Raw genomic sequence first — 27,077 nt, forward strand, 5'->3', positions numbered from 1 at the left:
CAGCGCACCGGAACCCGGAAGAGCAATGGGTGACGGCTCATGTGCCCAGAGAGATGGCTTTGAATGCCACTTCCAGCATGTGTCCCATAGATTTGCCATCACGTGTATAGGCTTTCCTGCTTGAGTAGGGGGTTGGATCTACTATTTGCTCTGGGTATTCTTAATGTCCTGAGGAATTCTTGCATGGATGCCACACATTATATACATCTTTAAGGTCAGCATATCCTTCAGTACATGTTATTATATAAGTTAACTTTTCCATAGTTTATTAAACATTGGTCTAAACATTAGAAATCTTCTAATCTTCTAATTTTGAATATTTCAGTTTAAGTACAAAATCCTGCTGATAGCAGACCAACAACTCCTGCATACAACTCCAGCATAGCTGCTCAAAATTGGCCCACATATTGTTTTTCTTATCATTTCAATTGGCTATACTCCGAAGCCCCCTATCAAGGTCTAAACATTCCTGCATTAGATATCTCCCGGGTATTTTCAAAAGCTTTATATAGGTGAACATGTCTGAAATAATCCTGTCAATAAATTGACTGCTTATTTTACAGCTACTGGAAATTCTGTCTCAGCTGGCCAACTTCTTTGTGGAGGACTCTTTTCTACAGATTCTGTTTCAAATTGGTGTGCGGCTGTGGCATTGGCCCATGCTTTGCAAGAAAATGCCACTCTAAAAGAACAGCTGCTACGGGTACAGCTAGCCACTAGTATTGGAAATCCTCCAGTGTCCTTACTTCAGCAGTGCACTAACATTCTGTCTCAGGTACAGCATAGGAAACTGTAACTTGCATATCTCTGAATTCTTTTAGAAGTGCCCATAAAGAAACATTTGTAAAAAGAGAGTTGTTATAAAATATCTTGATTATTACATTTAGCAAACCATAAAACACTATTAAATGTTCTTGGCACAAACTATTGCTTTTAATATATAGTGTTTTCCATTACTTTGTGCTAATTCTAATAAGCATATAGGGATAGAACCAATGATTGGAATTATCAGAACTAGTTGTTTGCTGGGATGTAAGTAATGTCTGTGCCTAACATATATGGAAATATATGGAAAAAATAGTGTGCTGTGACTGCACTGAATTTGGACCAAGGAGCTCCAGGTTTAAATCTGTCCTCAGCTATGGAAGCTTTGTCAGTCTATCTCATAGAACTATAGAGAGGAAATATTGGAGGAGTGTTTGTTATGCTTTGAACTCAATAAGGAAAGGGAAAGCATATTGTAAAGAATCAGACTGTAAAGAATCAGAAATGCATGGGTAATCTGTTTGATATATACAGTACATCCTTGAAGGAAGTAAAAACTGAAGTAAGGGACTAAATGGTAAGGCAAAAATAGCATGTGCTTTGTTTTTTTTCATAGAGCAATGGTAAATATTTGAACCTTGAATGTATGAAACCAAGAAACGAATGTGTACAAAAAAACCTTGGCCACTTATTGAGACCACATATGGACTTAACTTCTTATGAATTTATCAATAATGTAAAATAATACAAAATACCAATGTAAATGGTCTTTACATTGATTTTCAATCCTTTTGTTATTAGTTTGTAGAACATGTGTATGCTTCAAACATTTGTGTATACATTTAGGATGGAGGAAAATGATTTTTATTGCATATTTTTAATACAGTAAATAACATTTTTTCCCTTCAGAGCAGCATGGAAAATTATTATGAACCTCATTCCACTGTTTGTATGCAAACAGGTTTGAAAACAAATAAATATTTAAATGAAGTAAAATTCCCATAAACCAAGCAAACATCATTTGGTTGATGTTAAACCATACATAACAACACATTTCAGTATTAATTTTTCATCTCATTCAAAAATATTTGTTCTGAAAAGGAACTGATATTGGTATTTGTTTTTTTTAAAAATGTGTACACTTCTATGTCATCCATATACATAGTCGCAGAATTGTTCAGATTAATGAAAATCGAAAACAACTTACCTCTGTACAGTATTGTAGTGATTTTAATATCCTGCAGCATTCCCTTGTAATATTTAATGTATGGTTCACAGGGTGATAAGATCGACAGACGGGTATGTATTGATGAACTCAAGGCGTTCCTTTCATTGTAGCAGGGTCTATCTGCTATCTCAGCTTTGCTTTGTTTTATGAATTAACTGTTTGAGGGTGGTTTTTTTTGTACTCACAGTTTGTGCCTGTTGCTTGGTGTTATTTCTAGTAACAAACTGTCTATCTCATGGTGTTTTTGGTGACTGACAAGGGAACATGGTTGTTATGGGTGCTTTTTCTTTCTCCCAGGAGTCCTTGCATAACCAGTGGGTACTAAATGTAGTTTGACTTCTTTTGTCTTCTTTTAGTGTAAATTCAGTATTTGTTTTCTACAAAATTTAATGAGTACTTTCTTTTCATAACCAGATAGAAGATTTAAAAAATTGTGATGTTTCCAAACCATGTATTCATGGTATTAGTATTCATCCTACTTTTAATTAAATTATTTTCAGATTAAATTTTGTTTTATTGAGTGATTCACTCTCCTTGATTAGTATTTCTGCTGACCATGCAGAATAAAATGTATATATTTAATGCATTTACATTTTGTAAGTTTTTTTTGCTTAAGTTATAAATGGAACAGAAGAACAGAAAGACAAAACGGTTTGATCTAGTGGTTAAAGTGCCAGGCTAGAAAGCAAGAGACCATGAGTTCATGTCCTACCTTAAATCATGAAAACCAGCTGGGTGACCTTAGGGCTGTTAGTCTCTCTCAGCCTAACTCACCTCACATATGGAGAAAATAGGAGGTAGAAGATACGTTGGATATATTTGCTGCATTATTTGTAAATAGTAAAGATAGGCTATAAATAAACAAAAATACAATTGACAAAATGCAATTGCAAAATCTATTGCTAATAAGAACTATTTAAAGTAAAAAGACTGATTTTTTAAAATATCAAAACCAGATAGAAATAGTTTTGTTGGATAGGATCTACTATTGAAATCTCTCAAGATTTTTCTGGATCCTGAACCTATGTTCTAAAAGCTATGCTAAGGCTATTCCCTTCAATTTGGTGTTCTCTGCAGATTTGATGACTTCCTCTTCTACCCCTTCATCTAAATTCTTTAGGAAGATTTTGAAGAGTACTTCCCACCATATAGATGTCGTTCCATTGAGGACTACAAATTGAGTGTGGTTGATTTAACCAGTAAAAATTCATCTAGTGGAGATTCTATCTATCCTACATTTTTCTATCTTACACAGTAATAGGGTTGTGGTCTGTGCTGTCAAATGTCTAACTGAAGTCCAAGTATATTATATCCACAGTAATTTTCTGGTCCAGTAGCTTAGTCACTTTGTCAAAGAATACAGTAAGGTTTATCTGACATGATCAGTTTTTGGCTTCTGGTAACAACTTTGCTTGTTTCTAGATGTTTGCATATATATTGCTTAATTAACTTTCCCATTTTTAATATTGAATAATATATATATTATTCAAGTTTAGTTTGTTCCGAACTTTAGTTTTTCTGACTTCTCCTTTTTGTCTTTCAGTTCATCAAAGAGTTCCTTATGCAACCATGCTGGTTTCATCTAGGGTCTCTCTTATTTTTCTTTCTCAGTGATAGACTGGGTTTTTATACTCTCATTTTTCAGAGGTTCTTGAGTTGTTTTTCCTTTGGAATGTTCATCTATGGAATCCTTCTAAAACATTAGTATGACTTTGCTTGTCCCTGGGTTATGTTAAATTCCAACATGACATGTTTACCTTCCCCTGCAACGTAAATCCCTTCTGTCATTTCATCTCTGTTACTAAATATTAAGTCCAGTATAGCTGACCTCTAGTGTCTGCCTCTTGCCTTTTGGGTGACAACGTTGTCTCCTAGATTTGTCAGGAATCCGTTTGATTTTCCACTTGGTGCAGAGTTTGTCTTCCCATAGATGTTGGGATAGTTAAAATTTCCCATTACTATTCTAGTGTGCTTTCTGCACATTAGCAAAAAGTTTATTTCCTCTGATTGATTTGGTGTCCTGTGGTATACAGATATGGCAATATCATTCCTTTTTCCCTTTTGTATTAACCCAAATGCATTCAAGAAGATTTTCATCCTTTAAAAAAAAAATTCTATATTGGTATAGTTATTTCTTTTAAACGGTGCAACTCTACTTCTTCTTTTATTCTACTATTTCTTTTGAACAATTTGAATCTCTCTACCTGTACGTTCCAGAATTGGTCTCATCCCACCAAGTTTCAGTAATGGAAATAGTGTCATACTTTCCCTCATATACAAGTCTTCAACTTATGACAAGAATTGAGCCAAAATTTCAATTGCTAAGGAAGATGGTTGTTAAGTGAATTTCATCCAATCTTACTCTTGACACAGTTTGTCTTGTTGTACCATAAATTCTGTATGGATCTACACAGACATGATATTCTACCAATTCCGTCTGGTTCACCCAAACTGGTAGTGGAAATCATGGGTGGGTCCGCCCACCCTCCCTGGCTCTATTTCGTACTGTTTAGGGATTTTTTTTGCGCAAAGCACATGCACAAAGGCTGAGTGCATGTGTGGACAGGGCGCTTGCGAACGAAGTGAGTGCACATGTGTCCGTGCACATTTGCAAACCGATAGGGAAGGTAAGTGAAAACCATCCCTGGATCTACATAATAAACTTATTATTCCTTTTAAATAAATTTTCCGGGTAACCAGATGCATGCCTTCTCATCTTTTTATTTTGAGGTAGACAGCCTGCTAGTGCGTAAAATGTAACTAAATTTTGTGCAGCTATACACAGAGTGCAGCAATAGATAATAAGGGTATACTGAATATTTGTAATTCAGTTCCCTATCCATCTTTAGTTCATAATCTTCCTTTTTAAAATTATATTATTCTGCTATGGTTTGTGTTATTTTTAATGTGGTGTTCTTGGTGCTATCTGAGCTTGGTAGTTTTCTTGCAGAAGTTTCATTAGCCAACATCTTCAATAGTGTAGTATTAAATTATTATATGGTCTTGTCTTTTTAGTTATATAGAAAGCTTGAGCAAGGCAAAAGTAGGAGAGAGATCCTGTCAGTGATGGACTGAACTGTACCATTCACAGAATCACAGCAAATATGTGTTTGGTTATTAGGTTGCCTATCATAAAAGTTATGTAGTAAGCCAAATAGGATTGCTACTGCAAAATAAAGTCAAGATTCACTTTAATTCAGCCTCCTTTTCAAGCTGATAGCAATAATCCCTAGCCCACTCTTCTTTTCCAATTGCGAATACTAAGGATGCACAGTTCTCATCAGGCTGCCTTGGTATTTTATTCTAGATTTTGTTCTGAATATTTATTGTATTTCAAGTTTCTCCTAGGCCTGTGCCTCCCTCACTTTTAGGGAATGGTTTTGATTGATTGATTGTTGACCTTGAAAATTATGAATCAAAATATGAGGCAATATATAAAAGTGATGCAAACAGAGATAACATTTATTTTCTTGTTTTCCAGGGAAGCAAAGTGCAGACAAGAGTTGGATTATTAATGCTGCTTTGCACATGGCTAAGCAATTGCCCCATCGCTGTCACACATTTTCTTCACAATTCAGCAAATATTCCATTTGTATCCTTTTAAAAGAATTACCATTTAATGCTTCACTGTAGTAAATATATAAAGTTTTGATTGAAGGAGAGAAGTGACAATTCACTAAAAGAAATGTTTCTTTAAATGATGTAGCAAATGTTTGCAATTTTTACATTTATTATTATTAAAATATCTCACATTGTTCTCATAAACAGATTTTCACTTTCCTCTCTTAAAATTGATATGCTGCATGTTTCTGTTAGGGTATAATAACTATGTTCATTAAATTTGCTTTGATTAAATAACTAAACAAAGGATTGTTTTGCAGTTAACTTATTAAGATAAAAACCTGGCTCAAGATAAGCTGATGGTGAAAAGTTAAGTTAGTACTAAGAGAAGCTCCCAGGAAGTCCAAAAGCCATAGCCAGGTTGGTAAATCAGTAAGTTTTATGAAAGAAGACAGTGGTAAGCCACTTGGTATTGGTACGGAGTCATTGAATGAGATGGGTGCCATAGAAATTGAATAAATTAACAAATGAACATACAAGTAGATGTTAAGATATCTGCATTGACATAGCCATTCAGTCAAAATAAATCAAGGAAATTGTTACCTTTTTAATCTAAAATATGATCCAAAGAAAAGGATTTAAGTCTCTAGTATCCTTAGCCAAAGATATAGCTAACAGGACAAATAGCAGAAAACCTCGGAGAAGAGGAGCAGCTGGTTCAAGGATTGTGTGCTCTATTACTAGGAATCTCCATTTATTACAATGACAATTCACTTGAGAATTATAAAAAGTGAGTATATTGGCATTCATATTGCATTTAATATATTTTGCATTGTAAATACTATATTAGGAAATAGATGAGCTTTCCATATAAATTAAGGCAAATACATGCTTTTTTATTATTTGTTATAGACTTTATGCCCCAAAGGTTTGAAATTGAAAAAAATGTCATTTGGAATTAGAAGCTGAGTTTCTCCAGTGATATTTAAAAATATTGTTGGCTTGAAAAAACAAAATAAAACATAACTCTTTTTTTCAACTATCATTGTTTTCTTATTAGTTCCAATATTCTGAAATTGCTTGATTTTGTTTTGTAATTTGTCTCAATTTATTTCACACTGAAATCAATTTCTCTATAAGATCTGAAGGCATCATTTTTTTCTTCCTCATCATTTTGGCTTATTGCATACTATTTACCTGATAATCTTCTTTTTCTCTATCCTCTGTTTATTAAAGAGAACCATAAGGTTTTGAGGGGCAGGGATATGATTAAAAAGAGGATTTTTCCCCAGCTAGAATTATTATATAATTTTGTTTCCCCTTTAGAGAAAAACTAAAGCAGCTTATAGAAAAAAGGATTGGAAAGGAAATTTTTATTGAGAAATTGACATTTATTAGCAAGCATGAATTCTATTCCCGAGCAGCTCAGAAACCACAGCCAAACTTTTCTAGCCCTGATCATATGATGTTTGATCATGAATTTACAAAGCTGGTGAAAGAACTGGAAGGTGAGACTTGTTACATCATTTCTCCTGGTTTTATTTGTTTATTTCTTGAAGTGTTACATTTGAAAAAGGAGAAAGTACATTTTACCAGCAGTTATAATTCTTTTTTAAAAAAAATGATATAGATTAAAGGTATACAATTTCTGAAAATTCTGATGAAAAAGTTGAGAATTCAGAGAAAAAAAATAACAGAAAAATTATACATTTGCAGCCTTTATTATTGGATCATGTAGAGGAAAGAGATCAATTTCTTATTTTTAAAAAGTATCAAGCAAAGTATATTAATTTAATTTTTGAAAGTTTGTAATCAATGGAGGCGTAGATTTCTGAATACAATGAAATGTAGCATCTCTTCATTAATTTTAAGTAGTTAAGACCATCGGCCTAGCAAAATTTTGAGAAAGGTGGAAGAAACCATTTACTTTGTTGCAAAATGAAGTAAATTATACATTATAGATACATATAGAAGACTAATGTTTCAAAAGAAACTGAAAATCAAGTTGAGAAGAGGAGACACTAGAGCTCACAAATCAAATATTGCCACATGAACTCCACGGTCTCATTTTCTGGGTTCCTTAGCAGGCTCTGCTTTTTCTGCTTCAATTTTCCATTGACTTCTGAAAAATTAATTTTTATTTATATTGAGATAAACCTTTTGCATATTTGTCTATTTTATGATTTGATATGAATATTTTGAAACAGCAATTTTCTTTAAATGTATATTTTGTATATTTTTTTCATTTTCAGTTTTGGGCGGAAGGCTTGAGAAAAAATAGTTTGTTCTTTAGGAGGCTTTCATATTTCTTCACAGAAATCAGAATATATATATATATATATTATGCTTATGGTGTATTATTGTACTAGTATTTATTGAATTCATTTAAATGTGAAGCAATTGGGGAGAGTTAAGCGCAGTGGGATATTGGGGGAGGGGGGGGTTAAACATTGCAACAGGATTGGTTAACCCACAATATGACTGAGAAGTGTTTCCCGATCCATTGTTTATTGAACATTTTTATCAAACTTTTTTTTCATTTTAAAGTAACAGTATAAGATATACTGAATATTTTAGCATAATAAATAAAGCAATCTGAATGATTGAGAAATACTAAATAGCATTATCAAATTAATGATAAGGCACCCTTTAAACTATTAATCTCTATAGTCGTCTAGTCATCTAGAATGCTACAACATTTCACTTAAATTGTCTAATATTACAAATAATCATTTTACAGGAGTTATAACAAAGGCAGTTTATAAATCAAGTGAAGAAGATAAAAAGGAAGAAGAAGTGAAAAAAACTTTAGAACAGCATGACAACATAGTGACACATTATAAAAATGTCATTAGAGTACAGGTAAATAATGTATCTTGTTTTAAGTGAATTGCATTTAATCTCAGGAATATTGTGCATATTTAAAGAGGCATATCTTAAGCCCAAGTTACACATTATATTGAAATTTATTTACAATTATAGAATTTGTTAATTGAAAAAAATGGAAGTATTAATTTGTATTGAGTATGGGAGAAGAGAATTTTAATTCATACATATCCAAAAATGTGCAATGCAGCAAAAGGCATCTTTGGATGATAAATTTGGTATATAAATTAATACTTTACCTTATTCATTGTAATTTCAACTCTGGCAGGCTTTAGGCTTTTTTATGTAGCATGTTGTAAAATTATATATTAAATAGCATCAAATAACTCAGTTTAATAGATCTCAGTTTACAACATGTCAATCAGTGGTGGGTTCCTACTGGTTTGGACTGGTTCAGCCGAACCGGTAGTGGTTTGGCAGCCTGGAATTGGCAGTGACCCAGGCCTGCTAAGTCCCAGAACTGGTTCTCCTATGGCGGCGCCATAGGAGATTTTTATCGCACTGCATATGTGTGCGCAGTGCACATCGAGTGCGTGAAGTGCATGCCCACAAGCAAACCATCAGTAGTGCCTGCCAGAACCCACCCCTGATGTCAATGTATGGAATAAAATTTTTCCATACACTGTCCGTACACTAAAATCTCATTTGCTATTTTATTGATTCATAAAATGCGTAAATTGTGTAAAACAATGCAAAAAACCTGTTTCCATTTTTTTAAATAAAATTTTTATTTTCAAACAAACACAAACACACAAAACATATAACATAAAAACCTCTTCAACTGCATACAGTGTGTCGATTGGTTACAAGGTCTTTCTGCGTCCTTTCCACAGTCATCATTTGAGCTTTATCAAAAATCACATATTGTCAATCAAATATCTTTGTATACATTATTATTATACTTCATTTGTTTGATTATCACTATTGTTTCTCCATTTTAAATAAGGTATTCTAAATATGTATCCATTTATATTATAATGATTCATTATATCATCTTCAATATATCCAATACTAAAGAATTTTTTATATCCTATTCTAAGTCATTCTATTATTTAGCATTGATCATATTCTCTAATAATTTTCAATTCAATCTTTTTCCATTATTAGTATCATCAATCTAATATACATGTCTACAAATTGTTATAATTGTTAAACATCCATTAAGCATAGCTATTATTACATCCTTTTTATATGAAACATATTAAATTTGAAGTAAATTTATATTATGGCATTTCATTACATCATCCTGAAATCATCCAATGATATTACATCTTTATATTCTATTCAATATAGAATTATTTATCTTTTATGAAAAAGTTTTTCAACATCATCTCCATCATCCTCACCTACCGTTTGTATAAAATTTCATATTATCAATCTAGTATAGATAAATGCTTTATTATCATTATTGATCATTTATTTGACTATAGCTAACATTACTTCGTCTTATACATAGTACTCAAAATCTAACTACATTTAGCTAAATATTATTGTGACATTTCATTTCATCATCCTGTATCCTTCCAGAAATAGTGCAGTCCAATATCTCTTGCCATTTGTAGAATCAGTATTCTAAGTGTTTTCTTGATAAGTCTTATGTGGACTTCTCTTGACAACTTGTTATTCATTGCATATCTTATAAAGATTTGAAACCCTCTATCTGTTCCTTTCATCAGCTTGACTTTTGTTATCACTGGTGCGTCTGCCGAAATTATTCTCATTGTTTCTTCCAAATTTTCTCCCCTTTCTTCATCTATATTTTGACATCTGAGATAGAGTTCTAGTTCACTGATCTCGCGCGAGTAGCCAGGACCCTGGTCTCAGGCTGCTGTTGCTAAATGCCAGGTCTGTTATCCACAAGGCTCCCCTCGTCCGGGACTTAATTGTTGACGAGAGGGCAGACCTGGCATGTATTACTGAAACCTGGCTGGGCACAGAAGGAGGAGTCCCCCTTGTAGAGATGTGCCCAGAGGGATTTCAGGTGCTTCATCAGCCGAGAGCCCAGGGAAGGGGTGGCGGTGTGGCTATTGTAATCCGGGAGTCTCTGTTACCTCGTAGGGTCCCTGCTCCGGAGCTTGTCGGGTGTGAGTCCCTGCTGATAAAGTTGGACCTCAAGGGTCAAGTGGGTTTGCTGCTAACGTACCTGCCTCCCAACTGCGTTGCAGCATCCCTCCCCTCGCTCCTCGAGTCAGTAGCCGAGCTGGCAGTTGAGTTCCCCAGGCTTATAGTTCTGGGAGACTTCAATCTGCCATCGCTCGGTGAACGCTCTGATGGGGCGCAGGAGTTCATGGCTTCCATGACAGCCATGGGCTTGACCCAGGTAATTCGGGGCCCAACCCATGCAGCGGGTCACATGCTCGACCTCGTATTCCTCTCGGAGCAGTGGATGTGTGATCTTGGTCTGAGGGGTAATGAGATCATACCCCTGTCGTGGTCAGACCACTGCCTACTGAGGCTTGACTTCCGGAGGCCAAACCCCCACCGTAGGGAGGAGGAACCGACCAGGTGGTTCCGCCCCAGGCGACTTATGGACCCATTGAGGTTCCAGACGGAGCTTGGGGTCATTCCTGATACTCTCGCCCACAGTTCGGCGGAGACTCTGGTTGCCGCCTGGCATTCGGCGGCGTCGGAGTCTCTTGATCGGATTGCGCCACTACGGCCCCTCCGGGTCAGTGGATCCCGGAGGCCCCCTTGGTTTACCGAGGAGCTCCGGGAGAAGAAACGCCGGAGGAGATGCCTAGAGCACCAGTGGAGGTCCGATAAGTCCGAGGCGAACCGAGCACTTCTAACCACCTGCACCAAGGACTACGTCCGAGCATTAAGAACTGCCAAAAGATCATACATTTCTGCCTTGGTTGCGTCCGCCGAGTCGCGCCCAGCCGCCCTGTTTAGGATAACCCGCTCCCTCCTTAACAGGAGGGATGCGGGAGACCCCTTGCAGGGTAGGGCTGAGGACTATGCTCAATTCTTGGCGGACAAAATAGCTCGGTTTCGGTCGGACTTGGACTCCACCGCAGTAGATCCAGCCGAGACACAGGAGGACCGCTTGGCAAATCATCTCTGGGTTGAGTTCCAGGATGTTGCCTCTGGGGATGTGGACAAGGCCATTCGAGCTGTAAGTGCCTCCACCTGTATTCTGGACCCGTGTCCCTCCTGGCTGGTTGCCAACAGCAGGGAGGTGACACATGGCTGGATCCAGGCGGTCGTGACCGCCTCCCTTCGGGAGGGGCACTTCCCCGCCGTACTTAAAACGGCGGTGGTGAGACCCCTCCTGAAGAAACCATCCTTGGATCCAGCCATTTTAAACAACTTTCGTCCTGTCTCCAACCTCCCCTTTATCGGGAAGGTTGTTGAGAAGGTGGTGGCCTTCCAGCTTCAACGGGCCTTGGAGGAAGCTAGTTATCTTGACCCCTTCCAGTCCGGCTTCAGACCTGGTTACAGCACAGAAACCGCTTTGGTCGCATTGACCGATGATCTCTGGAGGGCCAGAGATGGAGGCTATGCATCCATCCTGGTTCTCCTTGACCTCTCAGCGGCTTTCGATACCATCGACCATGGTATCCTTCTGCGACGACTGCGGGAGGTGGGAGTGGGAGGCACTGTTTTACAGTGGTTCTCCTCCTACCTCTCGGACAGGTCGCAGTCGGTGTTGGTCGGGGGGCAGAGATCGTCCCTGAGGCCCCTAACATGTGGGGTGCCACAGGGTTCGGTCTTATCCCCCCTACTATTTAACATTTACATGAAACCGCTGGGCGAGATCATTCGGAGGCACGGGATAAAATACCACCAATATGCGGACGATACGCAACTGTATCTGTCCGCCCCGTGCCAACTCAATGAAGCGGTGGACGTGATGAACCAGGGTCTAGAGGCCGTTAGGAACTGGATGAGCGCTAACAAACTGGTACTCAACCCGGACAAGACCGAGTGGCTGTTGTGCTTCCCTCCCAATAATTTGGCTAATGTACCAACACTTAGGCTGGGGGGTCAAATTTTACACCCCTCAGATAGGGTCCACAACTTAGGAGTCCTCCTGGACCCACAGCTGACTTTTGACCACCAGCTGTCAGCTGTGACCAGGGGGGCATTTGCCCAGGTTCGCCTGGTCCGCCAGTTGCGGCCCTACCTAGACCGGGAGGCTCTCACAACAGTCACTCGAGCCCTTGTGATCTCTAGGCTGGAATACTGCAATGGGCTCTACATGGGGTTGCCCTTGAAGTGCATCCGGCGACTACAGTTAGTCCAGAATGCAGCCGCGCGAGTGATAGTGGGCGCACCGCGGTTCGCCCACGTTACACCTGTCCTCCGCGAGCTGCACTGGCTACCTGTTGGTCTCCGGGTGCGCTTCAGGGTACTGATGACCACCTTTAAAGCACTCCATGGTAGTGGATCTGGGTACTTGAGAGACCGCCTCCTGCCGATTACCTCCCTTCGACCAATTCGATCGCACAGACTGGGCCTCCTCCGAATCCCATCTGCCAGTCAATGCCGACTGGCGACCACACGGAGGAGAGCCTTTTCTGTTGCAGCTCCGACCCTGTGGAACGATCTCCCCGCTGAGATCCGTACCCTCACCACCGTCCAGACCTTCCGCGCAGCCCTCAAGATCTGGCTCTCCCAGCAGGCCTGGGGATAGGTTCCTAATTCACCCGCCCGAGTGTTTGATTGTTGAACGAAAGTTGTGTTTTACTATTTTTTTCTTTGTTCACATTTTGTTTTGTTTTTGATGTTGCACTTCCCTCCCTTGTGATTGTAAGCCGCCCTGAGTCCCCTCAGGGAAAAGGGCGGCCTATAAATTTTAATAAATTCAAATTCAAATTCAAATTCCTTTCCACATTTCACACTTATCATTTCCCTCCACTCTCAATTTACTGTCAGTGTCAACAATTTTCTTATCACTTTCATGTTTCTGTGATTTTTTGAACTCTGTCCTCAAATTTGTCGTTGTTTTATAAGTATTCTCAACTCTTCCCTCTGTACTTTCTGTATTTTAATTTATAATTTCATGTCTCTTTTCAATTCTCTCTGTGATTAAGACTTTTTGAATTTCTAGCATAATTCTTTGCAATGTTAGTCCATTTTCTTCTTCATATTGGGCCATTTTTCCAGGTTATAAACACTGCCACTAAAACATCCAAGGCTTTTGCTAGGTTTCAAACAAATTCAGTAAAGTTTTTCAGGTCAAAGCTTTCTCTTTCCTTCAAAGAAACACCTGTATAAACAAGATGTTTTCCACTGACCCTTTCAGTAAACAAAGCCAATAGCTTTGTATTATCAGATGTTGCCAAGCCTCTAGCCTCTAGATGGCAGTGTTACATCCTTTCCCTCTGTTTTTGCCTCTCATTCTAAGCTCTGAACTCCGGAAGAGAAGAAAAAAAAATGTTTAAAGATTGCAATCTGGCTGAGCCTTGTGAGGAAAGAAACTTTTAATCCACAAATACAAAAAATGGAAAAAGTATAGAGGAAGAAGGGGAAAAAAAGACCAGTCCAGTTTAAAAGTAAGAGGCATTTGTAAAAAGTCCATCCATAGAAAACAAACAAAATTAAAGTGAAAAAGATAACACAATAGTTTTAAACCAGGGTTAATTCGCCACTTGCTTCTTTCTGTCTTCAGTTTTATTTTAACTCTTAAGTCTTTTGGGTTTTCTCTTCTCTAATAATAAGGATTTTTCTCACCATTTTGATACATTGTCTCTCCTGTTCTGCTTCCGTTTCAGGGGACTGTCCCAACCTTCTGCAGCCATTTTGGCTGCTGCTTTTGTAGCTGGCAAAAAGAGCTTTCTCCTGGAACAATCAGGGACTTTGCGATGTCCCTGAGATCAGTAGGACATGCTCTTCTCTATCACTGTTCCTTCAGAACAGTTTAGATCCAAAAAGGACCGTCCAGCAACAGAGATATCGACAGCAATCCTGGAGCCCCAAGATTGCATGTCGTGTCATCAAGCCCCGCCCTCAAATTTTATATATGGGTAAAATATATAAAATATACATGTATAAATTCCATTCAGATTTAATTAATATTCTACTTTAACAAATATCTCTTCCTCCATTATTTCATTATGCAGTCTGTTGTTTTGCCCTCCAGCAGGATGGCCATGGTCGTTCTTGTTATTGTTAGATTTTTAATCCCTCTTCTTTTTATATATAACTTAACATAGGAAACATACCTGATACTCCTTTCCTCTATTCTCCCAACAATAAACTTGCATGGTAGACTGGGTGAGAGTGACTGGCCCAAAGTCACTCAACTATCTCATGCCTAAGGCAAGCCTAGAACTCACAGTCTTCTGGTTTCTAGCATTTTAACCACTACACCAAACTACCTATATAATTCGTAGTCTTATATGTATAGTATATCACTGCTATAATATGTATCACCTAAATTCCATTTAATACTAGATCAGAATTGCAACCATTAGTTAGTTAAGATTTTAAAAACAGCTATATAACACACCAATTAATCAAACTTGTTTCTCATACTTGAAAGATATTATAGGTAATTCTTATTTAGTGACTGTTCAAAGTTATGACATTGATGTATATGGGAGACTTATAACCAGTCTACCAAATTGTCTCCATTGTCCCCTCAGGCAAGTGATCAGGATTCCAGTACTTGACAACCTGCACATTTATGATGTTAGGAGCATTCTGTGATTATGATCGCTATTTACAATCTTCACAGCTGGCAAAATCTAAGCTGGTGGGATTTGCAAGTCTCAGTCACATGGCATCACACTTAACAACCCATGGTGATTTACTTAATGATTACCCACTGGAACTGGCAAACTGTCATTGTAATGATTTTTCACTTTATGAAAATGTCATTTAGTGATGAAGTTGCCAGTGTCAATTATGATCAGTAAGTGAGAACCCCTTAGATCTTCTAAACTCTTTCCAGAATTACTTTTTGGAATGTCCTCTTGACACAAAGAGGACCTGACCTCTTATTATACAGATAGACCTTGACTTATGACTACAATTGGGCTGAAACATCAATCACTAAAATTTGGACTCATTCATTAAGTGAATAATGGTAGTTGTTAAGCAATTCTGGCTTCCCCCATTGACTATGCTTGTCAGAAACCAGTTTATGTGATTCAAGGATACTGGAATTGTCATAAATCATGCCAATTACCAAGAAGTGAATTACCTTCCCATGATCATAGAGATCATGCAACAGATATAAGTAGGAGGACAAATTGTAAGTCATTTTTTGATGCTGTTATAAACGATTGCTACATCTTAAGTTAAGGAATACCTATAAATGGTAGAAATATAATAGTTTAGTCCTTGATACATTTTTTATCTTATCATGTTCCAGAGAATCGCCAAAACTATTTTTATCTATATTGCACTAACCAAGTACAGTTGGTCAGTTTAGCATCTCAGTTAGAAATCTGATAAAAGATTCAAGGTCCCAGGCATAATTAGACAATAGATTATGTTAAATAAATGGATGCAAACTTAATTTTGTTTCTTTTTATTTTATTTTAAAGGATCAGGAGCTTGAGGAATTGAAGAAACAAGTAGAATCATTTAAAATTCAAAATGAACAGTTGCAGACAGCAGTTACGCAACAAGTTTCACAGATCCAGCAACACAAGGACCAATATAACCTCCTTAAAATACAGCTAGGTAGTAATGCTAATAGTATTTTATGTAGTTTTTCCTGAGGAATAACTTGCAGGCCATGGGATTTAAATTGTGTTGTGTTATATATACAAGTCAAGAATGTGGTGAATTGGCATTAATCATTAACAGACAATGGACTATTTAAGTTCCTGAAGTCAATCACCTTGAGTTTCATCAAGATTATCATCTATAGAGTGGGAATATTTTTTTCAAGAAACCCCCCCAAAAAACAAAGGGAGGTATAGTGGTGGACACAAAAATTTAGACAGATAAACAGTTGCTTTAACAGATAGACTAGTTTGGAACCACAGTGCCATCCCTCCCCACTTGCCTTAGAAGCTAAGAAATTTCTCACATTTCACTGTCAGCAGCCAACATTGTTCAGTCTTGAAACCTAAGCAGGGTTGAGTTTAATGTCCAAGGACGGGGAAACCACTTGACAATTCCCTATAGGTTTTACAGGAAAATTTAAAAAGCATTTTAACAGAAGACAGTGGCAATCCTGCCAAGAAAATTGCAGGAATATTATTACCCAATGATGAGCTTGAAAAGAAGGCATCTTTTCCTTTAATTTCTTTCTTTGTCTTTTTCTTAGTTTCTACCAATCAATTGATCAGGTAATAAATCTGATAGACCAAAATATCTCTGAAATCCAACTCTTGTGTATTAATCTTTTATTCATATTATATATAAATAGCCTTAAGAGTCTTCCATACACATCCACTTAAGCTCTTAGAGAAGTATCTTAGAGAATCGGACTCTCCTTCCCTCCTCTCCCCTTTAGTACATTTCTAAGCATTTCAGCAATACTGCAATATACTGACCAGAAAAATAAAGTTACATAAAATACCAATATTTCAATGTTTTACCTCAAGGAAAGCTAGTTTAAGAAGTGAAATGTTTAGAACAATATTAAATATCATTCCTCATGGTGTATTTATTTGTCCTGGAATTTCTGTTTCCATTTCTCTGTCTGAGAGTCAATAAGTAGTTCTCTGATACAATTGTCTAATTTTAGTTCTTATGCATTAATTTCCTAATGGAATTGTAATTTTGAAATACATGGAAATAAGAATGTTTTAATTTTCTATCTGAAATGCTAGAAGTAATCATGTTATAATCTGCTTAATAGGAAAAGACAATCAGCATCATAGTTCCCACAGTGATATGGCTCAGATGAATGGTGTTCAATCAGAAGAAATCAACAAATTGCACATTGAAATGGAGGAATGGAAGCACAAACTGGAATTACTGCAAGAACAGCTAAGAGAAAAGGATTCTTTGATTGAAACCCTGGTGAGCAGTAAAGTTTCATTCTCAGTAATTGGCATCTGATTTGGTCTGAAGCCATCAGATTTCCCTGATCAGATCTAAAATGGTGATTAATAAATTGTTTCTTTCTTACTCCCAAATCACAACAGACCATAGTTCCTTCAAATCAGTGGAAGGAAATATAGCCAAGCAATACATTTTTGTTCTTTGTATTAGGTGCAAGGAACACCTAGACCACAAGCCTAAATACACTTGAGAGGACTGCCCTTCTAAAATCTCAAAAAGTGGTTCCAAAGCATGGTTCATGAAATAGTTGAGCCGTATAATTGCCGGATACATAATTATTTAAAATTGTTCCCTATGTTAGTAAGTTTTTACAGATAATTTCCTGTGGCATTAAGGCTGTACTTAGGTTCTCAAGAGTTGCCTTGATCGTTATATACTGAAAGTGCTTTTTCAAGAAGCAACTGGAGTTTCTGGTTTTTCTTCTAAGACATTTCACTTCTCATCCAAGATGTTTCTTCAGCTCTTTAGTTCATCCATGGCCTGGATAATTGAGAATCTCCATAGATGATCATTATGTACATTTTGCAGAGATTTCTATAAAACCTTTCCATTTTATTATTTTGATCACGGATGAATTTTTTTAAAATATTTGTCAAAACCAGGACAACAGAGGTGAAAAATTTGCATTGATATGTATTAACTGTTATGGACATGCTTTAAGATGTATACCTTTAGAATTTAAGTAATATGGTGATTCAGAGGCACTTGCTCTACCACTATGGAATTGCCCCTTTACTATGATCAGCAATATAGGCTATTTGAAGATTACCTTCCTTCCCCCGCCATACACACACACGCACGTGCACACACACACACACACACACACATACCATAGATTCATCTGTCTATCACAACTTCCCCTATAAGGCTGCAAGAATAGAATGTTTTTCCCAAGATAATGTTTGTCCTAATATTTAAGGAAAATCGCAAAAGAGCCTTTTTTTTTTTTGCCATACTTCCACTTAGTTATTTTTATTGCATTTTAACTTTGAATCAGATTGAAATCAATTGATTTTTTTCATGTGTTATATTTTATATACTGTTGCAGTTATTCTAAGTCAGAGGTGTTAAACTCCTGGCCCATGGGCCGGATCTGGCCTGCGTGCCACCCTGGAAACAGCAAAGGACTGGCCCGCAGTGCTTCTGCCAGTGAAAACGGGGCTTGGGAGACCACATGTTATCCTCCCAAGCTCCATTTTCACTGGCAGAGGGTTGCAGGAGGTTATGGCAGATGAAAATGGAGCTCAGGAGCCTGTTTTCACTGGCAGAGCGCTCAGGCCACCACAGGTGCCCCCGATATGAGTGACATTGAACTGGCTGTGCCCACCCTGGCCATACCCAGCCCTGCCCCCCTAAGGTCAAAATACAACCCTGATGCGGCCCTCAATGAAATCAAGCTTCACACTCCTGTTCTAAGTTATCTGTTTATGATTAAGTGGTATGCTGAATGAATGAATGAATGAATGAATGATGTAGCCTAAATAATAGGTTTGAATGATCTGATGATAAAATGTATTGATAAATTCAGTGAATTCTTATTGGTACATAGAATGTGGTTTTGTATGGAAAATTTTTGTTTGCTTGTTTTTAAATCAGAATTTTATTAAAAATTTAACATACTGCCTTGGCAGTGGTTTAAATCCATAAAATTGAAACCTGTGTCAAGCAATAGAGGATGTGAGATTACCCACCAATTTTATATGGCTTTATTTTCATTTCCTCAGGAGTAAATTGGAATCCCAGCAAATAAAGCTTCATTTTTAAAAACTGAACCTGGATTTATAGATGAAATACTATGGATTTACTAATCTCATAATTGTTTAGAAGCCCATAGCATAAAAAATGGAATCTCTTTTTTTTTAAGTGTGACTATTTCAAATACTTCTCAGCATTCCCAGCATATTTGTTACCATGGGAATTAAAAAAAACAATATAAGATTTAATTCATAATTTATTTTCTCTCCTGTATGCAGTATAGCAAAATGCTAGTTTTCTAATTTCCTATATACCAGTCATTATTCTGTAATTGTCTGAAGCTATAATCCTGGTTGCTGCTTTTTTAAAATATAAAACCAGAATAACAGTTTAAAGTGCTTATGCTTTTAAAATAATTTGGTGTTTTTATATGTCTGATGTTTGTAGAAACTTTCAGCAACAATGGAAGGAGCAACAGAACAATCATCACAAACTAATATATCTACTGAAACTCAATTAAATAGTGAACTGTATAAGGTAGGAAACTCCTATAGCCCACTTTAAAATATTTGGTCAGTGGGAGAAACCATGCATTGCTTGCTCTTGAATGATGAGTGAAAATGATTTGAATGAAAAGGGTGCCCTTGCCTTGATTTTGGAACTAGATCGTGTGGGCTTTTAGTTGTACAATTCAGTTTTCTCTTTTTCCCTCTGTCAGATTAATTAGGGTGGGAAAACCAACTTGATTTCTATTATGTGTTTCATATGAAGATCATTGCTGATCTCATAGGCAATCTTTTATTGTCTTTCACATTCTTCATGAGCTAAAGTATCTTCATAGGTAGCTCAGTGAGATACACATAGTAGAAATCCAATTTGGATATATCTCTAGTATAAATTACTATGCTGTATTTTCAAGGTATAAAAATTACAAGTGGACCAATCTGAAGTGGGGAAAATATTTTATGCCCAGCTGAGAACTGGGCATCAAAGTCAATCTAAAGAAATCTCTAAGAATCATATTGATCCATTTTTATCCAAAACAACATACTTTATTTGAATAAGAATCTGGCCTGTATTCAGTTCAATTTATAAAATCAGTTTCTGTGATACTTGAGAGAAATAGAAATCTGCATGTTACCCAATAGCAAACCCACTTCAAATTTATGAATATTTTTACTATATTTACCATAATATGATTAGTCTTGGACCTATAAATAAATATAACTTCAGCTGAATTTAATATTTTTTCTCTCTTAGGAAATTGAAAACTTGAGGGCCCAAATAATCAAACTTCAGGTTGAAAAGCAAGAACTTCAGAAAATGGTAAGATGTTAAGAATTTTGCTAGCCTTTTAGTTTCTCTCTGTGTGTGTGTGTGTGTGTGTGTGTGTGTGTGTGCGCGCGCGCGCGCGTGCGTGCACGCTTGGGTGTGTTTGGGTGTGTTTGTATATGTGAATTATAATAATTTATAATAAATAGAATTTATTTGTCTTATTCAGCATCAGCCAATAATTATATTGGATTCTTGGCTATACTGTACCATATAAAACTATCACAATTATTATAGTTTCTGAAAACTATTATCTTTGTAATTTTATTCAGTGTTATTTGTTTTTCAGAACCTGACTTCAGTTCCTGCATCAGAAGACACTAGTGCTGATATGGTAGAAAAGACAACTGACTTGGAAAGACAACTTTCAACGATCTTGCAGGAGAATAAAGAACTAAAAGTATTTAACACATAATAAAACATACTAATAAAGCATATTGCATATTTAACAACTTTAGAGTTAACAGTCAAAGCAGCGATGGCAAACCTTTTTATGCTCACGTGCCTTAAGCAAGGGAAGCGCAGGGGGGGTCATGCGTGGGTGTGCCACACCCATAATGCAATTTTGCATTCCTTTTTCGCCCTCCCCAGGTTTCAGAGGCTTTATAGGAACCTGGGAAGGGCAAAAACAGCCTCCCCAGCCCCCCCCAGGCCCTCTGGAGACTTCAGGAGCTTCCCTGAAGGCTCCAGAGGAATTCCGGTTTGCTTGTAGGGTCATTTTTAGTCCTCCGGAGCCTTCGCCCTCCCCAGGCTCCTATAAAGCCTCTGGAGCCTGGGGACGGCAAAAAATGGCTTTAAAAAGGCTGAACTCAGTTGTCAGCGTGCCCTGTGAAATGGCTCCGCGTGCCACCTGTGGCACACATGCCATAGGTTCGCCATCCCAGGTCTATAGTTTATAACTGCAGTCTTATTCAATTATTGGCACAAAATGCTTTTTACAATTTGTTTAAGTGTCTGGATGTAATGATTGATGAATTAACTGCTGATTATAATAGGCATTCCAGAGAAAAAAATATTATCTTCATTGTTGATTATGAAGGGAATTTACTTCTTGCTGATGTCCTCTTACAGATTATGTTTAGGCATTGACATTAAAGTCTTTAACCAGGCAAGACATGTAGGGTCTTATTGCCCATAAACTTGGTCAAAAAAGTACTTTTAAAATATGTAGTGTCACAATTTTTTATTGCTGGAATCTTAATTATATGTCATCATAAAGCTGTTATACTGTAATATACAGTACACTGAGATATCAAAAGACGTGCATGCTGAGATTTTATTTTATTTTCTTCCATCTTCGAAGATCTGTTCTAAAATCATTTGTCAAGTTTCTAAAAATGGACAGAGCATTTGAGAAATAGATATTGAAAATCTAGTAAAGATCAACTATGTGAAGCATAAACATCTAAAAAAAAAAAGATTTTAGATGAGAGTCAATAAAGCATTGCACATGACCATTTATATGGAATACTTAAATAACCTTAAATGAGATTGAGTTTTATGGTATATGAAGCATATCCTTCCAGACACAACTTTTTCATTGATAGTAACGTGTCTCTGAATGTAATATTTTTTTCTTTTCCATGCCAGAATGAAATTGCAAGACTCAGTGAAGAGAAGACTTCATTTAAACAGCAATTGGAATCATCCAATAGCACAGTGGCAATTTTGAAAAATGAAAAAAGCAAACTGCAGCAGGAACTTGCAGTATCTAAAAAAGAACAAGATGATTTTCTGGTTCTTCTGGCTGATCAGGATCAGAAAATAATTGAATTAAAGAAAAAACTCAAAGAACTTGGAGAACCGGTAAGATACAAAGTTTGCAAAATCAGATGTGAGACTTGAAGTTTCTTTTCTGGAACAATTTAGGGCTAAATTTATCATCTTTTGTTGTATGACTTTAGATGTATAACAAAGCTATATTTTTGTTTTTGTGTCCCCAAGTTCCTTCAGAGAACTATGGCATTCAGACTGTGTTCCCTGGAACATCAGAATTTCATGATATCGCCCAGGGTTTCAGCATTCAGTCTTGGTTTACCTTGCATGAAATGTACTGCAACACTAATTTTAACATTTTGTTAAAATAAAATATATTACATGAAATATGTTAATTAATGAGTTACAGATTGACTTTTCACATTGAGATGGGTTGTTTGAGTATATCAGTTTTGAAGACTACCGCTCTAAAAGAATGTGGTTTAACTGCCACATTGGTAATTTTGACTTCCTCCGGGCAAACCCTGCATGCTTTGGAAGTTGGAGAGTGAGAATGGTAACCAATGACTTAAGGTGCTAATGTTTCCTTATCTGAGACAGGAAGAGAGAGGGATGTTATGGTGGCTTAAGCACTCTTCCAGCAAAAATGGGCTTCTGAGCTCTAAAAGGGAACAGTAGAGAATCCAGTACTATGTTCTGATAGCTACCAGTATTCTCAGTGATGTGTAGCTTTGGGCAACTAATTTTACAACTAGAGATTCTATACTATACATCTGCAGAACTGTATAAACATAAATTAAAATTTACTATGCAACTTTATTTATATGTCATTAAATAATTTATTTACAAAATTGAATCAGTAGAAAAGAAAAGATATGTAAAAGAAAGTGTTGAAAACAATAGAAGAAAAAGAAAATACTTAAAAGAAGCAAATGATCTCCTTCGCAGCAGTTATAGACACTTAATACCTTTCTCCCCTTTAAAATTATATGACATAAGGTCCTTTCTCCTCATGTAAGCTTTTTAAAAAATTGATAAACCGAAAAAACATCCTTTTATCTGTTTTAAGCAAAAAGTTCATAAAGTTTCTCCAATCTTTTATACAAAATAGTTGTCTTTTCCCCTCTGATCAAACAAATCAATTTAGCCATTCATTCAATTGCATCTTGACCAACTTTTTCTTTTGATGAAATCTAATCTTAATATGCTATTCAAAGGCAAATGCGGACCTTGGCCTGATGAATGTAATGTTCTCGTCATAAATAACATAAATACAATTCTGTATTATAGATTCTATAATAAAACAAAAGGATTATTGTCTCAGATGATGGAGAAATGCTCTCTTTGAACTTAAGGAGATAGATTTACATTTTGATTATTTGCTTGAGCATATTAAAATAATTAGCAAGTTTAAAAATAAGTTGTCCATTTAACATAATACACTAAATAACAGTTTTATTTCTGTTTCTCCCCTAAAGATTGAAGATGAAGATGATGGGGATTTAGGTGATCATGGTGAGGATGAAGAGGAGGAGGCTGCAGAAGGAAGAGAAGAAAATTTATTAGTTTAAACATGGAATTTAGGAATGCTTTGAAATTTAGGAATGTATGAACCAATCTGGATGGCTTTGTGATGCAAAACACCTTGATAAAAGAAAAGATCATTAGAAATTATCCTCAGTTTCTTAAATGTCAGTAATATATTGTAGCTAAACAGAAGCCTACGGTAGTATGTTAAATTTCACATTCAGACCAAATTGAATTATTAACAAATTAGAAACCTTAGAAGCTGTAAAAAGGTAACAATGTTGGATTAAAATGTGTTGCCTTTTGCCTATTTTCAAAGTGTTTGTCATTACTTAATTTTCTTATTTTGGTTTTATTGTGATTAAATATGGTATGCATTTGGCTAAAATCTCTTGGATGAAATTGTCTCCTGTATTCAGCTTGGAGAGATCTTGCATATTTTTTTCTTAATACCTTTTACAAAAGATTGAAAGTGATGGTTTGGTTTGCTCAAGTTAAGTGGGTCATAGTTTCCATGCTTTCTTCTTAGTGGATTTTGGCTTGAATGAAATGAACTGTTCAGCATTGAGTGCCTTGCATCTGAAATGGCTCCATTCTGTACCTTGGAAGTAAAAGGAACTGCAACAGTACAGAAGGGTTTTCAGAGATAAAGAGCACTATTTGATAGTATATTAAATAAACTTTTTTAGCAAAATTCCCATATCAAAATTTAAAGAATATCAAATTATTATTTTGAAAACATATTTGTTTTATTTAAAAAAAACACATTGTGATTGATAATAATTTATTGAGGTTTTTTTTTGGCCCAGTAGATTTAAAAAGGGAAAGAAATAAATGCAGTTGCTATATCAACTTACTTTTTCAATAATGAAAATAAATATATACCTATTTAGTATCATTTATTTGACTGAGTTGTGATTGCTTTTTATTACATTTTAATGCTGTTTATTTTACAGAGGCCTAATAAGTTCAGATTCAATTTTTAAAAGTATTACTGAAAAAATATTGGGGTCTCCATGTTTCTTTAAGGAAATTGCACATTTGGAAAAATTGGTTGCAAAATATGCACAATACTCAGACCCTGGAATGATTTGGTAAAAATATCTAGCTAGATTAGGGGAGGGGGGAGTGTGAACAGGCTGATATTAAGAGTGTTTGCACAGCCGAAAATGGCAAAAATCTTACTTTTCCAGAATCCCCAAAGCCTTATCTGACTGTTCCCAAGAGAATGCAGTCAGTCTAATGAAAGTCCTGTAACTAGGCATTGTAACAGTAAAGAAATAACTTTGATCAACTGGGTATAGTCTCCTTCTGCTTAAAACTGACAAAATAAGTTTTACACTTTGGTCTTTTATTTGCCTTCTAATCACTCTTCTACCTTTTCCCTGCTCATTCTGGTGCCAGGGTTATTAGTAAGAAGCAAATAATTGTCTGTATATACATTCACTGGAAAGGAAGGGACTGCAAGAAAGTAGACAGGCACACAATGATGAATACATATTGCAATGAATGTTTTGGTGATGTCAAGCACAAGCCCACTACACAAACAGTGGGGCGCCTTCTGTTTGTGTGCCTCCTTTCTCTTTGTAATTCCTTCCTAGCCAATCTTCTTGCTTTGCAGAGGCAGATGGGGCGATAGTTCACATATAGTAGAAAGGGAAGGCGGGAGAAAAAGAAACGCAAGCAATCTCTTTAGACAATCTTTCCAATATCTATACTCTGCAAAAGAACAAATAAAGGAAAACAAGAAGTGAGGCACAGGACAATGTGTATTGACTGTACAGGTGGTCCTCACCTTACAACTGTTTAGTGACCATTTGAAGTTACAATGGCACTGAAAAAAGTGACATGTCTGTTTTCACACTTAAGGCTGGCAGCATCCCCTGGCCATATGATCAAAATTCAGATGCTTGGCAACTAGTTCATATTTATGATGTTTTAGTATCCTGGGGTCATGTGATTACCTTTTGTGACCTTCTGACAAGCAATTTCAGTGCAGAAGCCAGATTCACTTAACTGTTATTAACAACTACAGTGATTCACTTAACTACTAAGGCAAAGAAAGTCAATTCACTTAACAAATGTCTTGCTTAGCAACAAAAATTTTGGGATCAATTGAAGTTGTAAATTGAAGGCTACCTATAGTGGCAATCACATGACTAAGGAACACTGCAAAGCTTGTAAATATAGGCATGGCCATAAAATTATTTTTTCTGCACTGGTAATCTTTTTAATACGGTTTTTTAAAATAAAATAAGGATTTAAGTTGGTACTGCATAAAGATGTATTTAAAGTTCTTCCTTTTTGTACTTACTTTATTAAAATACAAGTAATATATGCTAACCTACAGCAAAATAAATTGCAATGCTACCTCAATTTTGTAGTATTTCTGTTTGGAAATAAAAATGTTCCCTACGCTTTCTTAATCTAATCTGGGATTAATTTTAATTTGTTGCAGTAATGGATTTCCAAATTTTTTACTACCGGTTCACTTACCCAGTGCTTGTGGTGGGTGAGTGGAGCCTCTCGCCGCTGCTGCTACCAGTTCAGCCGAACCAGGAGCAAATCCACCTCTTATTTGTTGCCAAAGGTACCTAGATAAATCCCAGGTGGCAAGAAATATGCTCATTTAGTTGGTTCTTCTGACTCGCAACTCTGGATTCTCTAAAACTCTAAAGATGAATTTCTTTTTTTTAATTTCCTCTGCAATCCTCTTTTTGGAGATGGCAGAGATTGTCCCTAGAAAATTCCTTATCTTATTGTCTGGTTAACAGCAATGCTCCAGAATCTTGAGCAAGCAAAATACGCAATCTTGTTTTCTATAATTCATCAGGAAATCTCAAGGGCTAAATAAATTTTAATTCGTTTCTGGCTAATAGTTGTTCATATTGTTGTGCAATCAAATATGCAACTTATTGTCTTACAGTTTGTCCATGCTGTATGTAAATTATTGTTGACTTGAGATTTTAGTTTGCTTCATCAAAATTTTCTTCATTTATTTATGCACTCTTTTTAAATAAGATGTATTGCTGAAAATATTAATTATCTATGGTCATTGATATTTGGTGTTAGCTATTCCTAAATAATGGCAACATATGTTTCTAGGAATCTAGTTCATACATATTTTTTCTAGGAGATAATTCTTGCGGGAGATAAATCGGAATGGTCAAGTATTATCTTCCACATAGCTGTCTACATTTGAATTTTAATTTAACTCAAGTAGACTGAGCAGTGATATAAATGAAGATGACAGGAGGGAGGCCTTCAAAAGAGGAAATGATATTATACCCCTGGGATTTTGATGTTTCTCACTTTGACACCCAATATACTTGAACCCTCTCTCACTATTATATTTATTTACTAAAATATAATTTTTTCTACTAATGAATCTTAAGGT

At 36.3% G+C, this 27,077-nt stretch overlaps 1 protein-coding gene across 2 annotated transcripts in view; it reads left to right on the top strand.

Annotated features, from left to right (window-relative positions):
* USO1 (USO1 vesicle transport factor) overlaps positions 1-26,056 on the top strand; it is a 59,268-nt gene extending 33,212 nt beyond the window's left edge. Inside the window, exons 13-25 of one of the 2 annotated variants that reach the window (XM_014068158.2) lie at positions 564-775; positions 2,044-2,064; positions 5,475-5,585; positions 6,226-6,344; positions 6,881-7,062; positions 8,295-8,416; positions 15,937-16,075; positions 17,205-17,368; positions 19,553-19,642; positions 20,366-20,431; positions 20,727-20,837; positions 22,028-22,243; positions 23,632-26,056. In XM_014068158.2, the coding sequence (XP_013923633.2) occupies positions 564-775; positions 2,044-2,064; positions 5,475-5,585; positions 6,226-6,344; positions 6,881-7,062; positions 8,295-8,416; positions 15,937-16,075; positions 17,205-17,368; positions 19,553-19,642; positions 20,366-20,431; positions 20,727-20,837; positions 22,028-22,243; positions 23,632-23,724 (1,646 nt within the window). In that variant the 3' untranslated portion in view covers positions 23,725-26,056. The remainder of the gene's footprint in view (positions 1-563; positions 776-2,043; positions 2,065-5,474; positions 5,586-6,225; positions 6,345-6,880; positions 7,063-8,294; positions 8,417-15,936; positions 16,076-17,204; positions 17,369-19,552; positions 19,643-20,365; positions 20,432-20,726; positions 20,838-22,027; positions 22,244-23,631) is intronic. The other variant, XM_014068175.2, reaches the window with a different exon arrangement.
* Positions 26,057-27,077: the final 1,021 nt, after the last annotated feature.

The sequence above is a fragment of the Thamnophis sirtalis genome, unplaced genomic scaffold (assembly GCF_051295495.1).
Source record: "Thamnophis sirtalis isolate CommonGarterSnake01/CBP01778 unplaced genomic scaffold, rThaSir2_p1.2 scaffold_4, whole genome shotgun sequence".
Taxonomy (NCBI): Eukaryota; Metazoa; Chordata; class Lepidosauria; order Squamata; family Natricidae; genus Thamnophis; species Thamnophis sirtalis.